General features: G+C 33.8%; 1 protein-coding gene across 1 annotated transcript in view; it reads left to right on the top strand.

Moving 5' to 3' along the window:
* Nucleotides 1-2,531: 2,531 nt before the first annotated feature.
* LOC141455447 (transcription factor SOX-21-like) overlaps nucleotides 2,532-20,145 on the top strand; it is a 49,878-nt gene continuing 32,264 nt past the window's right edge. The window contains exon 1 of the mRNA XM_074130522.1: nucleotides 2,532-3,446. Within this exon, the coding sequence (XP_073986623.1) occupies nucleotides 3,235-3,446 (212 nt within the window). The 5' untranslated portion in view covers nucleotides 2,532-3,234. The remainder of the gene's footprint in view (nucleotides 3,447-20,145) is intronic.

Below are 20,145 nucleotides of genomic sequence, written 5' to 3'. Positions count from 1 at the left end.
TTAAGCTTTCTTTGTATTACACTATACAGGTTCTTTTTGCTTTAACTAAGTGTACTTAGTTTAGTAGTTCATATATTTAGTATATTATTGTTATTATTATTATTTTTTTTTTTTTTTTTATATTTAGTTTATTTTTTTATTATTATTATTTTTTTTTCTTTTTTATTATTTATTTTATTTTTTTATATTTAGTTTATTTCATGTATTTTTACTTAAAAAGAAAAAGAAGAAGAAAAAAATAGAAAATAAGAATTTATTTTAAGAGAATAACTTTCTTTTCTTTTTTCTGCTTATTATTACTATTTTATTTGTATTATTATTTATTTGTTTTTTTTTTCCTCATCTTTTGTATTCTCTTTTAGCAGTTTTTGTTTTTAATTACTTAGTCAATTTATAAAGCAATTTGTAATTGTTATTTTATATATGTATATCAACCTCCGGCAGACGGTTTTCCATTGCCGTAGAATACTTTTCTTTTCATTTTTTATGTTTGTATTAGAATTTCTTTTCAAATAAAGTATTATTATTATTATTATTATTAATAAAAGAAATTCTGGAAAATGATATACCGTTTGAAAGCCCATTAGACAAGGAAACTTTTATAAAAAGTGCCAGCACCTAGGTCTGATAATGATCACATAAGGGCCTAATGAGGTTTCTTAAAAATTTCGATTACTTTTATTTTTTCAGGATCCGGAGGAAGATTGAAGTTGTTCGGAGAATAACCTTATGCTTTGAAATGGTATCCATTTTTAGAAAATTTATCTGTCTTGTTAACCATGTCATCAGAATCGAATTCGGACTAAAACTTTCTGAGTAATAACATTTTTGTTGCAAAAAAGTAATGATTTTAGAAAAAAAAAAATTAAAGTGACGTCACTCAAGAACAGTGGAAAATATGAAGTTGGCCAATACGTCATTGAACTCCACTTTAGATGTACTACACACAGTAGGCCTATGGACAATACTTACTGGTTCATCCTGTATATACAGGGTGTTCATTTTAAGACGGCTCAAATGCATTTCATTCTTAAACGGTTAATCTGAGCAAAAAATGGTAGAGGAAAAATTTGTTGCCCGTCACCTCTAGTTTCAGAATATGTGACTTGATTTTAGATTCCTGCTCGCATACGCGGCTGACGAGCGACCAAAAGTAAGGGTTTGCAGTTGACCCCCATTTTCATATACACCGTTTTAAAGAGTATAAAAAGTTATGAAAGAAACCGAAAACTGCAATTCGATATCTTTTATATTAAAGGTGCTAGGCCATTTCAAAATCTGGAATATATTAATCATATTTCAATTTTTTAACTTGTTATCGAAGAGAAAGAAGAGCACGCGATAGGTCATTTTTATGTATTTTTTCATCCCCTGTCTACTAATAATATTGCGAAGGCAGTAAAGCTAGTATTTTTCTTAATATCGGGAAATAAGTTGTTTTCCGAGTGATTTTTCTAAGAAAAATGAAATGTTAAGAGCTTTAGATGTTCTCAAGCATACACAAAATGACTAAAAATTAATTTTACATCTGTTTAATAATTATTTGGTAATTTTGGGAGAGTTACGTTTAATTACCAAAAACATAGGAAACCTCCTGCCACATATTTAAGAGATCAATATCTTTCATGTAAAGGATCAAACTTATTCCTTAATCTATCAAATAATGCACTTTACTCAACTTTTGAAGCATGTTCTGTGCCTTCAAAGGTGCCTCCTCTGGTTCTCAAGACAGGTTAGCCAGGGGGTTATCAACTGCTCTCTGTATCTGAGGAGGCACCTTTAAAGGAACAGTACATGCTTCACAAGTTGAGTTAGCTGGTGAGTTATTGACATTCAACTTCCGATTAAATAGTCCTGGTGCCAATAATAATAAAAAACATATTTATGTAAAGTAAAGTAATACCTATTATCTTCAAATTAGGTCTCATGGACGAACGCTATCTAGGAAACTCCAATACTAAATATTTAAACAGATTAACTTTAAAATAAAAACCAAGGCCTAGATCTGGAATCGAACACAGTACCACACAATACATTTTAGCTTTGCGGTATTTGCCTCTAACCGTTCGGCTATCTTGACACCTTGTAAATATAAAATAGTGCAAGAAAAGGGATTAGCTAAGTGATTATCGTACTGGAGAATTACCACGCGGAGATTCGGATTTCGAGCGGTGGCCTTAAGTTTTTCTGTCCTTGAGAGCTTCTTACAGCTCACAGTCAGATATTGTCTGTAACGAGAGAACAGATAAAAGGTCCTAGCTCCTATGATCTCAGAAGTTGCGTCTTAAATTAAAAATTATAATAACTTCCAAGCATAAGGAATTTTAATTGAATCTGAGAGCAATCTCTTAATTAAAAAATAAAAATGAGCTGAATCTTAATATATATAATGAATGAGCTTTCACAATCCGTTAAATGCATAATTAAAGAACTTTGTCGTAATTTTTGCAGAAGTTCAAATTAAACTTCCCGGAAGTTGGGCCATTAAAATGGAATTATATATTTTTTTATTGGACGGTGAGGAAAATAAAAAAAATCTAAGAAGAGTTTTTGATAAAAAAAGGTTGGGGTAAACTTGGTTTTTCTGATATTTATTCTATGGGAAGTGGCCAATTACTCGGCTCGCTGGGGACATTAGCTGGAGGAGCTTTAGTCTGGAGTGTAGCTGGAGACGAGGTGTGAGGAGGCGGTGGTGGTGATACAGCAGCTAATTACTCTGGAAATTACAAAACTTTAGTTAAGAAAAACAAGGATGGTTGTAGCGATGCCAGTGTGTATTTATAAACAGAAGTGAGAAATATTAAAGAAGTATTCTGGTCTTGAGGCGGGGAGGTCGTCCAGCCACTATTGTGTGACTAGAAGTAACATTCTGGCTAGGTGTAGCAGGCTTGTACAGCCTCCTAAAAACACAGCAAAGGTTAACTTGTTGCTGTCGCCATGATGGTAGGGCGCCAATCGTCTCTTTTATACTAGAGTTTGTAGAGGCGGGGCATAATATAAGACACGCCTTCTAAACTAAAACCAAGTGCCTAACCAAAAGCTGAGATTCCCCTACACACTGCACCCTGGGATCTGTGTGCTCTACGTTTTGAAACCCTCCAGTTGAGAAATGACACCGGTCCTTCGTACATCGTGTATTAATATTACTATAAATAACAATAATACGTATACTACGAACAAAAAAACGGTTATTATAAAGATAATTTGTTTTTATTTATTTAATTATTTAAAACAATGATGATGATGACATCACAAAAAATGTCGGAAGCGCATATAAAAAGGCCGATGAATGCGTTTATGGTATGGTCAAGAGGCCAAAGGCGTAAAATGGCACAGGAGAATCCAAAAATGCATAATTCAGAAATATCGAAAAGATTAGGAGCTGAATGGAAATTGTTAACTGAAGCAGAGAAAAGGCCGTTCATTGATGAAGCCAAGAGACTGAGGTAATCTTTATATTAAAACAAATCTAATTCTGTATTTATTTTCAAGGACTTAATACTTAGTTCATTCAGGTTTCTATCGTTTATAAAGAAAAATACATTAGTGTTGGTGGTTGACTTCAACCAAATTTTGTTTAAATAGAAATATTTAAATGTGATTCTTTATTTTATAAATTTATTTTTGTTTTTTAACAACTTAACCAAAATTTCGCGAATTTACAGAAGCCATTTATTTTCTTAATTTCCAATAGATCAGAAAACGTGTAGGTTACAAATCTTCACCTACAGAATTTGGTTACCCAAACTTTCTGCAAATTCCTCGGTTCAATGTTTCAGTAACTCTCTGGAATAAATTGTTAAAGGTTTCGAAATTTTATCTACCTTCAGAGGTAATTTAAAAAATATTCCGTAGAAACGTAGTAAATTTTTCATCACATAGTAGCTACGTAAACAAAAGCAAAATCTCGTTTTACAGACCGAAAGCGGAAGGTCATCCTCATTGACTATTGCAGTACATCTTTTTTAATGCTTTATTAAAAGAAATAAATTAAATTTATTTATTATTATTTTTATTATTTATTTTATTATTATTTTTTTAAAGGAAAATAATTAAATTAATTTGCATTATCACAAGTTTTAAAATTATTATTGTATTTATAAAAACGGCGAGAAATAAAAGTTCTAGAGTATTAGAGAAATGTAAACAGATAATTCCGCTCTTTAATTGATGATCTTAGGCTATTAAGGCTTTTGTTTTCAGTCAAAAGCTATTAAGGCAAAACAATTATGAGCTTATCAGTTCTTTAAAAAAATCTGGTACGAACTGGACAACATAAACTCTATCTTGTCCTTAAAAATTGCACTACATTTGATAAAATTTCTTCAAATTGATGATGCATAAATTCTTTTTATATTATTTATATTTATTATTAAACGTGCGTTTGATCATCAAGGCAGTGTATTCTCAGAACTTTTACAGGAAATCCTTTATTTCATTTTTTTTGCGTCTGTTAAGTACCAAATATAATTTTAATATGTTGTAAAATTACCTGAAATAAAAACTCAGTGTTACGGCCGCAGGCTTTAATTTTTATGAGGTTGTGGGGTGTTAAGTAAATCGCGTTTCTCGTCGCCATAAATTCTGTAAATAAATCAAATTTCACAAAAAAATCAGTCATTTTGAGAATATCAGCACAATTTAGAAATATTTATCTTTGTATTCGTTTAACGCCTCACAAATTCAGAATTCAGCCCAATTTTAGGCAATATATGTCAAATATTTTAAAGATAAGGGTCTGAATTTATTGTTTCTTTAATTTAATATTTTATTTCCACTATTTGACGTTTCGATAGATTTTTTTTTTTTAAACTGTACCTCTTCAAAATTCCCAACATTGAAGATGAAATTCAATGTTAATTGTTTGATCAATGCGAAAAATTGTTTACGCCAACGTTTCAGCGTATTAGAGAATGTTCAGGGAGGATGCAATATGCGAAAGACATAAGTTATTTCAAACAAAACAAAAACCAAAATTTTAGAAAACATAAGTAAAAGATTAATTACAAATTTGCCTTATGAGTTGTTTATTATTATAAAATCATCTAATTGAAAACTTATTGCACTATTATTGCATTTAGTAACTAATAAAGTATTTGTGTTTGTTCAAGGTATATGAGTACATACGAGGGTCGTTTGAAAAGTCCGTGCAAAAATAAAACTTTTTTGGGGTAAACCTTTTTTATTTTTCAACATAGTCTCCTTTTAGGCTTATACACTTCGTCCAACGCTGCTCTAGTTTGTTGATCCCTTCCGAATAATAGGATTTGTCCAAGTCTGAAAAATAGCCATTCGTTTCTGCAATCACCTCCTCGTTTGAATAAAATCTTTTTCCCGCCAGCCATTTCTTCATATTGGGGAACAAATAGTAGTCCAAGGGAGCCAAGTCTGGAGAATAGGGGGGATGTGAAACGAGTTGGAACCCTATTTCCATTAATTTTGCGACCACAACTGCTGAGGTGTGAGCTGGTGCGTTGTTGTGATGGAAAAGGACTTTTTTGTGGGCCAATCGTGGGCGTTTTTCTTGCAGCTCGGTTTTCAAACGGTCCAATAACGATGAATAATATGCACCTGTAATAGTTTTACCCTTTTCCAGATAGTCGATGAGGATTATTCCTTGCGAATCCCAAAAGACAGTCGCCATAATCTTTCCGGCAGAAGGAACGGTCTTCGCCTTTTTTGGCGCAGATTCCCCCTTGGTAACCCATTGTTTAGATGGTTCTTTGGTCTCTGGAGTGTAGTGATGTATCCATGTTCCATCCACAGTGCGAAACGACGCTTAAACTCCTGCGGATTCTTCTGGAACAGCTGCAAACCGTCCTTGCAACACTTCACACGATTTCGTTTTTGGTCAAGCGTGAGCAATCGCGGCACCCATCATGCGGATAGCTTTGTCATGTCCAAATGTTGATGCAAAATTTTATGTACCCGTTCATTCGAGATGCCCACAGCACTAGCAATCCCACGCACCTTCACTCTTCTGTCATCCATCACCATATCATGGATTTTATCAATGATTTCTGGAGTAGTAACCTCAACAGGGCGTCCAGAACGTTCAGCGTCACATGTGCCCATATGGCCACTCCGAAAATTTTGAAACTACTTATAAACTGTTCTAATCGAAGGTGCAGAGTCACCATAATGTTTATCAAGCTTCTCTTTAGTCTCCTGAGGCGTTTTGCCTTTCGTAAAGTAGTGTTTAATCAACACACGAAATTCTTTTTCGTCCATTTTTTGAAAATCACTCGACTTCATCGATTCAAACGAATGCCAAACACAAAGAAATAGACCGATCTGGCTGAAACTTGGTTTGTGTTCTTCCAAGAGATGCTACTAACTAAACATAACCTCGTTACGCGCCAGTAGTGCTATCTCTTTGACTTTGCACGGACTTTTCAAACGACCCTCGTATATGCGACAGTTCAATGTGTACACGCACTGCTCTAAAATACTAGTTATTAGTTATAACAGTTTTCTGTGAGGTACAATAAGTTATAATTAACTTATTTGTATAATTATAAGTAACTGATTAGGTGAATTTGTAATTAATCTCTCATTTATGTTTTTAAAATTTTTTTGTTTTAATTTTTTATTTTATGTGGAAACGTTGGAGTAAAGTTAACAAACATTTTTCTCGTTAACTGCTCTCAAGAACGATACTATTGTTGCTATAGTTATAGTGCAAAGCAATAGGAACCATGTGCTCTAGAATCCAACATAAAGATGGATATCCAATTCCAGGGTTATTATGACAATATTAATCTTTAGTAAAAGTAAAAATGCAAAGTGGGAGAGCATTGGGCATCAGAAATCATGCGAGGTTATGCTCTGATTTAGATTTTAATTATCTCTTTTTACTCCTTCCCCCTAATCTTACACACACTCGCTTATTCATACACGTATTATTTGCAAATAATTCTACAGATATTTTAAACAGAAACGCGATTATTTGAAGAATACTCAAAACGTGCACAATTTTGAGAAATATTCCAAGATAAATGTTAATCCCAAAATAATATGTCGATTAAATGAATTAATGATTAGACCCCTTTGTAATTCCATTAGCCAATCTTATCTACGATTGTGCTGAATAAGGTACGATTAAACGTTAAATTTTCAACTCTAATATTATTTGCAATGCAATATATTTCTTTGTTCTTAAATTACTAAATCCCAATTAATAATTTAACGATAATAATCTAAAATTACTAACATGATTTAGCACGTCGGGGTTTTTATCTCTCACGTCTTATTGCGCATTATATCGCAAACTTTTTGAAGTAAACTTATAAGAAGTGAGGCAGAAGTTTTATTTAAATGTTTGATTCACAGATTAAAATTTGAACTACTAAGTTCATGACACCCATAAAAGTGATTGTGAATCTCCGTGTGAAAAAAAAACAAACTTAAAAACTAATAATTTTTGATTCCTTTGAGTCACACAAGTTGCAAAAATACGTTACAGAAAATTCCATCTTAACATTCAGTCTCATCACAATCCGCTGGTACAACATCTATCTTCAAGAACATTTCCAGACGTCTTAAAAGACAGTGGCCTCGCGATCTCCTCTCTGATGAAGAGAGTCAGTAGAATGTAGAATGTTATTGGGAGTGTTACCGCTGGGTAACTTCTCCACTCTGATATGTGTGATATGTTGCTTATTGTTATTCTTGTTGCATATAACGCAATGCGTTGATTGTAACTAAATAAATGATTAAAATAATAATAATAATAATTTTTGGAAATATTAACCTTGTTAAGGCTGAGCATTCAAAGAACTCGCCACAAATAATACGCCCGCTAAATTTAAATTGTGATTATAGTTATTTGAATTTCATCCTTTTCTAAAACGGTGCCGACGAAATTTACTAGCCTTTTTTTTTAGTAAGTTAACAATATGGAATTCCTGTCAAATTTGAGAATTTAAATTTGAAATGAAATATTTAGTTCTTTTGGGACCTTCTAAAAGAACTATTGTAGTAGATAGATAGATTAGAAAAGGGTCGGCACCTATGCCCACGGGACCGCATTCACAAGAGATTGCCTTCCTTTTTTTGGATCTAGTTGACGAAACCTCCCCTACTAAGAAGGTTGAGGACTTTCCCTACTAGTTCTTTTTTGCGCTAGTATCTCCTTTGGTCTCAAAGTACCACAGGTTTCATAGCGCAACCACTCGATTGTAACGCAATCGAACAACAGGTGAGATGCTGTTTCCTCCTCTTTCTGACACAATCTGCACAACGGTTCCGGTAATAAGCTAATAAGCCCCACCTTGTACAGATGCTATTGCAGTAAATTCTTCCCTTTATTCAGGGCCAAATGCTGCCTCCAAAAAAAGAAAGACAAACCAACTGACAAACAACGAAATCCAGCAACAAAGCTTCATCTGTCTGGCTCAGATTAGCAGAATGTAGACGTACAATAAGTGTTTCATGGGAAGTAAATCTGAAGGTCAGTTCATCAGATATCCACACGAAACTTTTCAAGGCTGAGGGGGCTGAGGAATCAGATTCTAATTAGGATTTGGTTTTTAGGGGCTTATGAATATCGGCAACCTTTAAGTTTAAGATAGAAACTATATTTCACTATTTAGGGTTAGTAAAGAGAAAGCTGAAACGAGTCAATTTCTTTTATTAAGCCGAGGGAATGTAGTAGGGGATTAGCAAATAGTCGCTTTTCCAAGTTCAACTTTCCCAAAAGGGGGAAGACCAGAGCTTGTTGCTCTGAGGGGACTCTTCGTGGATTAAGATAGTCCTGAATTCTTTCAAAGGCGGAACACGAATAAGTTTAAGCAAAAAGAATGTCACATGCTGACAGGTTGTCGTTTTTGAAAGATTGCTCTCCACTATAGTTCATATAAGTCTAGAGAGGCTTTGAATAGCGTAAAGTTAGCGTAAAGATTCCGGATTCAAATCTGTCAAGCAGCTCTTAGATTGTCTTTTCCAAGGAGTTCACCGTCTGGTGATGGACTGTGCTGTCTGTAACGAGAGAAACTGTCCGGAGGCCGTACTGAGAAAAGGCTCCGGTAGCGAATGATCTCAGAAGTTTGCTGGCTGGTTTCTTCATGGGACAGTTTAAACTAGAGAGCATCTGAGAGAAGTTAGGTCCAGAAAATGATGGCTCTTTCAGCTTCATTGTATGAAGATGGTGAAAACTGACGTGCCATTATTCGCAAAGTTTTACCAAACTAACTGAAGAAGAAAAACCAACTTAGCCATAAAGCAATCTCTTACAAATCCAATGGAGTTTAACTCACAGACAATTATTGGCCTTGATAATACGATATTTGTAATATGCAATATGATTATATGGGTCCCATCTAATTAAGATAGTTCTTTGAAAGCTCTATAACTCACTCTAACTTCCCAGTTTGGACTCAATATCGTCGTAACAACCACTCACCTTGGAACCCTTTAATGAAAGATACCAAGACAGGTGTCGAACTCGTCCATAGCCTTTTCTGGCTTAGCGAGAGACACAGGTTCAAAAAGTTCGCAGGATGAGGCTCAATTTAAAATTCATTCAAGGCATTAATTTAATATCTGTAGATTCTTTTCCTTCTTCAAAACAATGTCCTTAAAAAGTGAACTTCTGGCTCATTAAAACTGCTCGGTAGGGTTGATCGTCAAAAACTGCACGAAAAAGCGTAACGTTGAAAAACACCCAACTTTGACAATTTTTTTCTCTTTTTCTATAAAAGATAAAATTCATAAATTTTCTTTTAAATATTATTCATGCCATGTGAAACTAATTAAAACGCGTTTAAACATTTCCACGATTAAAAAGCGGAATTGATTTTATTATTAATATTGTTTTCCTCAACAGATAAACTATAATGTATACCTGAATGGTTCCACTCTCAAAAATCCTCTTGAAGAATCTTAGAACATGCACTTGTCGATGTTGAAGAGAGAATCCGCTCTTCTTTATTACATGAGCAATGACGAGTGCCAGAAAACAATTTGTATTATTAATTTAAGATCCCTAACTTGTACATTAAAAAACAAAAGAGTTTATTAATATTTTCCCTCTTCAAAAAAAAAATAAAAGTATGTAATAATAATTAATTTCGTTCTTAAGTTTTAATTAATTTCAAAATCTTGTTGAACACTTTCAAATATTAAATATAACAATCCCAATTGTTTAAAAGAAAAATCAATCAAAACATTCTTACAAACAACAATTAATTTCAATTCAATAAAAAAATGATCATTACAATAATTATCCAAAATGTTTATCTATACAAAAAACATATAAACAAATAGAGCTTTTCTTCAGCAACATTAAAAAAGATAGCTTAATTTTGTTAGGAGAGAATTATTAGGAGTGTTATTACTTTGATTTTTTAATTAGATGGAATTAAACTGTAAAATCTCCTTAACAAAAACTTACAGTTTAAAATGTTAAGTATAAGGGTTGATTAAACGCCAAAAGGTACACAAATCAGCGAGTACCCAACATTTCATTAATACTTTATTAATAGTTAAGTAATTCTACTGCATTAATTTTCATTAATAAGTTATTTTTTAGAATTTATTAGATGTCACAGACCCTTATGCTGGCCATTTTCGTCTACAAAATATATGTTCAAGTAGCACTGTAGATTGACTGTAATATCTAGTTATTTATAATAATCAAACTGTTAATTACAGGTTAAAAAGAAAAACGTTATAAAAAATAAAAAAAATCTATGAGGCTAAAAAATTCAAAACTTTTTTTTTTATAAAAAAACTTACACCAATGATTTTGTTTATTTTATTTATTTATTTTTATTTTTAAATAAAAATCGTCGGTTTAAGTTCATTCTTCGATTAAAGTAATTGTTATTTTATGTAGTAGTCAAACGTTTATAATAATAGGTAATAATTAATCTGGCTTTATCGCAAATAATATAGTTTTCTTCAATTACATTCTCAATCTAGGTATTCATCCCACAATGTTGTATGTATGTAATATAAAGTAAATAAGATATGCATATTTTTAGGACAGCTAATTATTCCAGGATTTTACTATAAGTAAAATTAGGGGGACTAAATTAAATTACAATTGAGAAATGAATAATTGTTGTTGAATAATCTACTTGTTATTAACTGTGTGTTATTTGTGCTCACGAATATTTCGGTAAGACGAATTCAAGACAGTAGCCTACTCTAACTTTGTCTTTTTCTACTTTAACATGCATGTACATATTTATGTGATTTATCATAATTATAACAAAAAATATTATAAATGAAGTGGCCAGCATAAGGGTCTGTGACATCTAATAAATTCTAAAAAATAACTTATTAATGAAAATTAATGCAGTAGAATTACTTAACTATTAATGAAGTATTAATGAAATGTTGGGTACTCGCTGATTTGTGTACCTTTTGGCGTTTAATCAACCCTTATACTTAACATTTTAAACTGTAAGTTTTTGTTAAGGAGATTTTTGTACCTTTTGGATAGATTTTCCTTTTTGTTTATTTTACAAAGTTACATATCTTCTTTACAGATTTTTTTAAAATTTGGAATAAATAATTCTATCATTATAATCTGATAAGGTGTTAAGTCGGAACCGTAACTACCAATGGAGAGATCTTTTTAAAGAATGATTATAGTTGCGTTCCCCCAAACCATCCTCAATAACAATTTTTTTAAAAAAGCGTTTTGAATAACATAGGAAGGTATTTGTACGTAAATAGCAAAATTAAACTGCGATTTCAGTACTTCCTTTTAAGAGGAGTAAGAAAAATAAACTACGATTGCAGTACTTCTTCCTAAAAGGCAAAGAGGCAAAGATCTTTTAATCGAACGACAATTCATTGATTTAAATCGGTTCACTCATTGATAATTTAAATGATTGCAGTACTTCCTCTTAGTAGGTGCAAGAGCATCAGCAACGTAGAGGAGCTTTAACCACTTATTCGAGCTGAATTTTATCAAAATCGGAATAAGTGTTATAGAAATATTGGTAATATAGTTTTAGAAAGGGCCTTATTTGGGTGGGGCAAACTCCCCTTCTTATGAGGCACGGCGTCGAGACTTTTAAAGTGCAAATCTGTACAAAATTTCGATTCGAATGACCCTTCATTCATGCAAATCGGTTCACGTGTCGATAATTTGCAACGATTGCTATACTTCCCCTTAACAAGTGTAAGAGCAGATCGTCGCTCTATTGTTACGTAGGGGAGCCCTAACCCTATCATCCTACCAAATTTTATCAAAATCGGACCAAGATTTACAGAGTAATTAGTAATAATAATTTTGGAGGGGGCCTTACATAAAGGGGGCTAACTCCTCTTCCATTCAATGTACAGGATCGAGACCCCCAAAAGGCACATCTACATAAAATTCCGAATCGAATGACACCTCATTCATGAAAATCGGTTCACGCGTTTAGGCGCTACGTTGTTTACAAAAAAGGTAACAAGAACAAGAACAAGAACAAGAACAAGAACAAGAACAAGATCCCTTATACAAGATGATCAACCCTTATACAACTGTCCTACCGGACAGTTTTAATATTGAGATTCAGCAAAACTATATATTAAATTTTTATTATTCCATGATAATTATTGTAGAAGTAGCACAGAATTACAGTTTCATCTAGAAATACCGAATGAGATACCAGGAGTTCTATTCACTTATATTCATGATTAAAACTGTCCGGTAGGACAGTTGTATAAGGGTTGATCATCAAAAACTGCACGAAAAAGCGTAACGTTGAAAAACACCCAACTTTGACAATTTTTTTCTCTTTTTCTATAAAAGATAAAATTCCCAAATTTTCTTTAAATTATAGGGCAAACCCTCCTTTATAGCTGTAATTTTTTTGCAACCACCCAGATCTAATAGGTTTCGAGAAAAAAGTTGCCAAAAATGAGCAAAAACGGCTTTTTCAAAAAATGTTCTTGTTCTTGTTCTTGTTCTTGTTCTTGTTCTTGTTCTTGTTCTTGTTCTTGTTACCTTTTTTGTAAACAACGTAGCGCCTAAACGCGTGAACCGATTTTCATGAATGAGGTGTCATTCGATTCGGAATTTTATGTAGATGTGCCTTTTGGGGGTCTCGATCCTGTACATTGAATGGAAGAGGAGTTAGCCCCCTTTATGTAAGGCCCCCTCCAAAATTATTATTACTAATTACTCTGTAAATCTTGGTCCGATTTTGATAAAATTTGGTAGGATGATAGGGTTAGGGCTCCCCTACGTAACAATAGAGCGACGATCTGCTCTTACACTTGTTAAGGGGAAGTATAGCAATCGTTGCAAATTATCGACACGTGAACCGATTTGCATGAATGAAGGGTCATTCGAATCGAAATTTTGTACAGATTTGCACTTTAAAAGTCTCGACGCCGTGCCTCATAAGAAGGGGAGTTTGCCCCACCCAAATAAGGCCCTTTCTAAAACTATATTACCAATATTTCTATAACACTTATTCCGATTTTGATAAAATTCAGCTCGAATAAGTGGTTAAAGCTCCTCTACGTTGCTGATGCTCTTGCACCTACTAAGAGGAAGTACTGCAATCATTTAAATTATCAATGAGTGAACCGATTTAAATCAATGAATTGTCGTTCGATTAAAAGATCTTTGCCTCTTTGCCTTTTAGGAAGAAGTACTGCAATCGTAGTTTATTTTTCTTACTCCTCTTAAAAGGAAGTACTGAAATCGCAGTTTAATTTTGCTATTTACGTACAAATACCTTCCTATGTTATTCAAAACGCTTTTTTAAAAAAATTGTTATTGAGGATGGTTTGGGGGAACGCAACTATAATCATTCTTTAAAAAGATCTCTCCATTGGTAGTTACGGTTCCGACTTAACACCTTATCAGATTATAATGATAGAATTATTTATTCCAAATTTTAAAAAAATCTGTAAAGAAGATATGTAACTTTGTAAAATAAACAAAAAGGAAAATCTATCCAAAAGGTACAAAAATCTCCTTAACAAAAACTTACAGTTTAAAATGTTAAGTATAAGGGTTGATTAAACGCCAAAAGGTACACAAATCAGCGAGTACCCAACATTTCATTAATACTTCATTAATAGTTAAGTAATTCTACTGCATTAATTTTCATTAATAAGTTATTTTTTAGAATTTATTAGATGTCACAGACCCTTATGCTGGCCACTTCATTTATAATATTTTTTGTTATAATTATGATAAATCACATAAATATGTACATGCATGTTAAAGTAGAAAAAGACAAAGTTAGAGTAGGCTACTGTCTTGAATTCGTCTTACCGAAATATTCGTGAGCACAAATAACACACAGTTAATAACAAGTAGATTATTCAACAACAATTATTCATTTCTCAATTGTAATTTAATTTAGTCCCCCTAATTTTACTTACAGTAAAATCCTGGAATAATTAGCTGTCCTAAAAATATGCATATCTTATTTACTTTATATTACATACATACAACATTGTGGGATGAATACCTAGATTGAGAATGTAATTGAAGAAAACTATATTATTTGCGATAAAGCCAGATTAATTATTACCTATTATTATAAACGTTTGACTACTACATAAAATAACAATTACTTTAATCGAAGAATGAACTTAAACCGACGATTTTTATTTAAAAATAAAAATAAATAAATAAAATAAACAAAATCATTGGTGTAAGTTTTTTTATAAAAAAAAAAGTTTTGAATTTTTTAGCCTCATAGATTTTTTTTATTTTTTATAACGTTTTTCTTTTTAACCTGTAATTAACAGTTTGATTATTATAAATAACTAGATATTACAGTCAATCTACAGTGCTACTTGAACATATATTTTGTAGACGAAAATGGCCAGCATAAGGGTCTGTGACATCTAATAAATTCTAAAAAATAACTTATTAATGAAAATTAATGCAGTAGAATTACTTAACTATTAATAAAGTATTAATGAAATGTTGGGTACTCGCTGATTTGTGTACCTTTTGGCGTTTAATCAACCCTTATACTTAACATTTTAAACTGTAAGTTTTTGTTAAGGAGATAAATAGACTATAAACGAGTCAAAAATATGTATTAATAATTAATACATGAAAAACTAAATATGTTATATATTATATTTAAACAATATTAATCACCAAGAAACCGTAATTATTCTTGCGAACATCTTCTCTAATTTGAAAGCGGGCTGTTCAGACCTTGTCTTCATGAGCTGGCTGCTGTGGTCTTGTCTCTTCTTAGCTTTACTTCGTTTCCAGAAGTGAGTACCGGCGAATGAGTTCACGATTTCGACGTGCCGGCTACCTCTACGTGATTAAGATCATGAATTTACTCATATCAAAACTCTATCCAGTACCCATTTATAGGCCTCTGGAGTGAATTTCACTCTTATTGGATCCACTGATGGCAGAATTGTTTACTCTACTTTTCTTGCTGTTAATTATTCTAATCACAACAATTCGCAATCGTTGATTTTTTAAGGAACTGTTTAGAAGTGGTAGTCCTGTACTTAGCGATCTAGAAATTATTCTTCTCCTACTAACCTCAAGATTCCTTTTTCTTTACATTTATTTAAAATTTAAATTTGCATTCTAGCGCCACAAAGAAAAAAAATTCCAGAAGTATGCTTCTAATTCTCAAATTCTCATCGAAGTTCAAATAGTTAAAGAGACTTAACTATCATATTAAAAACATATTAAATATCACGATTTCGACGGTAAATAGTGCTGGCTACCTCTACGGCATAAGATCATGAATTTACTCGTATCAAAACTCTATCCAGTACCCAAAAATATTAAATATTAAAAATATTAAATCATATTAAATACATTTTTATGGAAATAGTTGTAATTTACAGAATTTTCAGTTTTTGGAAAATGACTTTAGCGTTTCCCATAGGAACTTCAATCACTATTTATTAATCAATTTTCCGAGGAAAAGTGATCCTTAAAGGGTTTCTTAGGGATATAACACTTCAAGGATCACTTTAGAGTGCGTCTTCAGAACATGTTACTGCCTACGGACTAAATTTCAAATAGGTATAAGCAATACTAAAAATCTAAGTTTTAAGGGGAATCGATCTAATAAGTAGACTTAATGATTCCATAGATAAAATTATCTCGAAAGGTTTTTAAAGTGAAAAGTGATTTATAATTACCAGTTCAGTATCACTTGTTTGTAAAAAATTGTAGAACATTATTTTTAAAAAAATTATTGCATAGAAATTAATACGTATAAACTTGTGTAAGAATTCAAACAAAAGTTTTTCGTATTCGGTATCTTATTGCCCGGCAGTTTTCAAAGGGACTCAACCTTATTGCGACTTTGCAAAATCCCTTGTGATTGGAGTCATCAGAGAATGGGTAGCAGGACTGCAATCAGTTTCCAATTACCAGTTAGGTTGAATGGGCATTAGTTTGATAGTATGTTTTGTCACATACCAGTGCATAGATTAAAAAGTGGCCCTGGCCTGTGCAGGTTCCGACAGGAATACTCGTAATATGAAAAAGCACTGCTTGTATTGAGTCAGTGCGAAGGGCTAGTTTGTTTGACTCAGGGTTCGGCTCTTAGGAGAAAGGACGTCGAGTAAAGACATGACGTCATACTTTGCTCAGAAGCCTCTCACCAAACTCCTACAAAATCTGATTAAACAGACAAGACTGGAAGATACGTTCAAACTGGTGGGTACTACAATAGACCCTGTGGATGATAAAGACTTTCTGGATAACCTTAAAGAATCTGGTTCTCAAAACAGCAGTGTTTCCAGTACCAATTCAGCTTCGAAACTTTGACACAGTGCAATACTTACACTTACCAGGAGAAATTAAAAGAAACTGTAAAATAAAAATTGAGAAAGCAACAGTATTTAGGAGTTTCCGTTACTCCTGACGCAATTGGTGTGATCCGTGTAAGAAGCACAATTATTGAGGTGGTTAATTGATTAAATATGTTTATTATCATAACGAATATATGCGAATAATAAAATAAACAGGAAATAGCAATGAATAATCAAAAAAGTTTAACGTTGGTCAATTATTTGTTTTGTAATGGAATATATTTGTTTTTGTATTATTGTTAAGCCTGTTCAGTTATCATCACTTCAACTGAAAGGCATTAATTAAATGTAGGGTTTTTTTTGAATAAGATTCAAGCTCAAGGACTTGCGTTTCACGAAAAAACAACCTTCTCTGAAAAAAAAAAAGAATTTGAATGAGAGGAAAAATTTCTAACAAAACTTGTTGTTAACGGTACAGATTCTCCTTTCATTAAAGTGGGTGACACGAAGATCGTACAGGGACTGGTATTTAGAGTTAGGCTTCTAGACTGCGATACTTGTTACCTAATTTTGGGCTAAAGTGGAGGGTACTATTGGATAGTGCTACCTATGTTGGGTGACTAAATGCCCTCATACCTAGCAACGAAGACCTGGCGATCGTTTAGATAGCCTTATGGAAAGGTAAGGCTCTGCTGGTCAAAGCAAATAGCACTGATAACTGTCCGCTGGTCTTCAAACCGGACCAAGCAGAGTTCACATTCCAAGTTAATTTAGCGTCATGACTACTTATAAGACACAATAGGCGCTTAAATGTCTCTTCCAAGGGTCTTCCACGCATTGTGTGTGGATGGGCCCAGTCCTTGTGGGGACCGTGACAGGGAGAGAAGTCGACTAATAAAATTAGTTTGCAGTGTGAGGCCTGTTTTGCTTGAAAACCAGAGGAATTTGCAAAAAACGTCTGGTCGGAAAACTCTAAAGCTTATAAATAGTATAGGTTTTTCCTACTTCATCTACAAAGGATCTCTGCAATGAATCAATCGTAGGAGATTAGATTAGATTAAACTAGGGCGGCCTCAAGGCCTGCGCCACTGCGACCCCTTTGGATCTATTGTGGCTCCCCTCACTCTAAAGCTTACCCTCCAGACCTGTCCTTTTAATCAGACTCTTGATGCTGGAGAGCGGCACTTGGGTAAAGCTCACAAGCCTTGGTTTTTTCCTCCCCGAGAAGTAACATCCTTAGCCACACGAGCCCCTCTCACTGACACCACACGTGCAGTGCAGTTTCCTTTTCTTCCTGACAGAACCTACAGAGGCTATCATCTGCCAGGCCAATGCGATGCATGTGTTTTCTGAGCCTGCGGTGGTCAGTTAATCGTCCTACAATTATCCTTATAGCCCCACGGCCTTGACAGATTAATTCTGCAGTCAGCCTCGGCGAATAGCCTCTAATGAACTCCTTCGCCTGTCTCTGCCCAGTGGTGGCGGACCACCACTCCTGAGACCTGCTCTGCACCAATAAGTTAATGGCCGCAGACTTAACACACTTCGAAACCCCAAAACAGGGCTCCGGGCCAACGAAGTGTCCTGTAGAGCCTTCCCGGGCCAATAAATCTGCCACTTCGTTTCCCTTGTGTCCTGAATGACCAGGTACCCAAACTAGAAAGACCTTATTGTGCTCACTAATTTCCTTCAGGGCACCCAGACAGTCCCATATCAGCCTTGAATTGACCTCGTAGGAACTAATAGCTCGTAGAGCAGCCTGACTGTCCGAGAAGATTACTACCTTAGAGTTAATAATTCCTCGTCTAACCATCTCGGCAGCTCAGAACTTGCTCAGCCTGAAAAACTATAGCTAGTTTCCCTAGGCTAACCGAAAAGCTACATTTCGGCTTCGCCCCGTACACTCCCGCTCCTACCCCCTCATCTGTCTTGGAGCCATCCGTGTACCACATCGAATCCCCAACAACTTGGGGTCCACGTCTCCAAGCCTCTCGATCCCAAATACAGACTTTAAAAGGCTTGTCGAAGTTATATTTGGGAGTCATAAAATCCGAAGGCACGCCCAGAATTGGGTCGGCCTCCACCTCCTCGTATAACTCTTGATACGCTCCTCCATGCCTGACAATAATAGGAGCTTGTCCTTTCATAAGGCTAATGACAATGGCCCTATCAACGCCCTGAATATATATGTGCAATGGGGGCAAATTTAACAAAAACTCCAAGGCGCGCAATCGTAGGAGACATTTTAGAAAGAGATTTTAGAAAAGTAAAAAATTTATTTAGAAAATTAGATTATTTCAGTTGAGCAATTTCTATAAATATCTCGGAATTTCAGCTAGCAAATGTCTATACATAAAAAGAGCCATCTCTTTTATAATATATAATTCTAGAATTTTACTTTAAACAATATTAACATTTATTTTTTGAGGAAAGCACACGTGTCTCCCAAAAGTGTCGTTGATTAAATTCTCTGGAATAAATGTCAATTAAAGGTTGTAGAGTAAAGAGAGGGGCGTGTTTACAAAGTTGAAGAAAAAATATGCACAAAATTAATTACAATTAAAGAAAAATTGCACAACTTAACCTCAGTCTGAGTATTTAATATTTTAAGCAAAGTTATCTTTTTTTAGATTACGACTAACAAATAAAATAATGTAAATAATTTTAAGTTTGATAATTTAATTTCTTTTTCTCAAATTAAAAATTAAATTTTTTTGGGTATTTTCTAAAATTTAAAGACTTAAAATTTAAAGCCAAAATTATTCATAAAATGACTATTTTCCTATTCGGCATTACACGTCTAGGATTATTAGTCTGTTATCTAATCAGCTAGGAGGGAAGGGAATAGCTTAGTGATGATGTAATTCCAACTGGAGATATCGGGATCAGAATCCAACTGGATCCTCTTCCTGTACGGTGATGGACAGCTTTGAGAACATTGACCGGAGATCGGTATTGTTCTGGGGAAAGCTCCGGGCGCCAATGACCTTCGATGTTTTAAATATAGGTCCTATTCTTTACTCCATTTGCACTTCAGACATATCAACTCATCCTAACACCACACTTCTCACATACGCAGACGACACCGCCTTACTGTCTACTAATCATGATCCTGTAATAGCACACAGAAATCTGCAATCTCATCTCTCCTCCATAGAACAGTGGTTCAAGAAATGGGCTATTAAGCTTAATGAAACCAAGTCTCAAAATATCACCTTCACTCTTTGTCGCTTTACTCTTCCTCCAGTCTTCTATAACCTAACACCTCTACCAGTAGTGAACATTGCCCGCTACCTTGGGCTTTACTTAGACCGAAGACTTTCTTGGAATCCCCAAACTAGACTTAAAAGAACAGAACTAAACAGACGCTATCGACTACTTAAAAGACTCTTAGACGATAGATCAAAACTCTCTCTGGACAACAAAAGACTG

Source organism: Rhodnius prolixus, unplaced genomic scaffold (genome assembly GCF_049639745.1).
Source record: "Rhodnius prolixus isolate KJV_2025 unplaced genomic scaffold, Rpr scaffold_4, whole genome shotgun sequence".
In the NCBI taxonomy this organism is placed as follows: domain Eukaryota; kingdom Metazoa; phylum Arthropoda; class Insecta; order Hemiptera; family Reduviidae; genus Rhodnius; species Rhodnius prolixus.
This window is presented reverse-complemented; position numbering and strand designations above follow the sequence as displayed.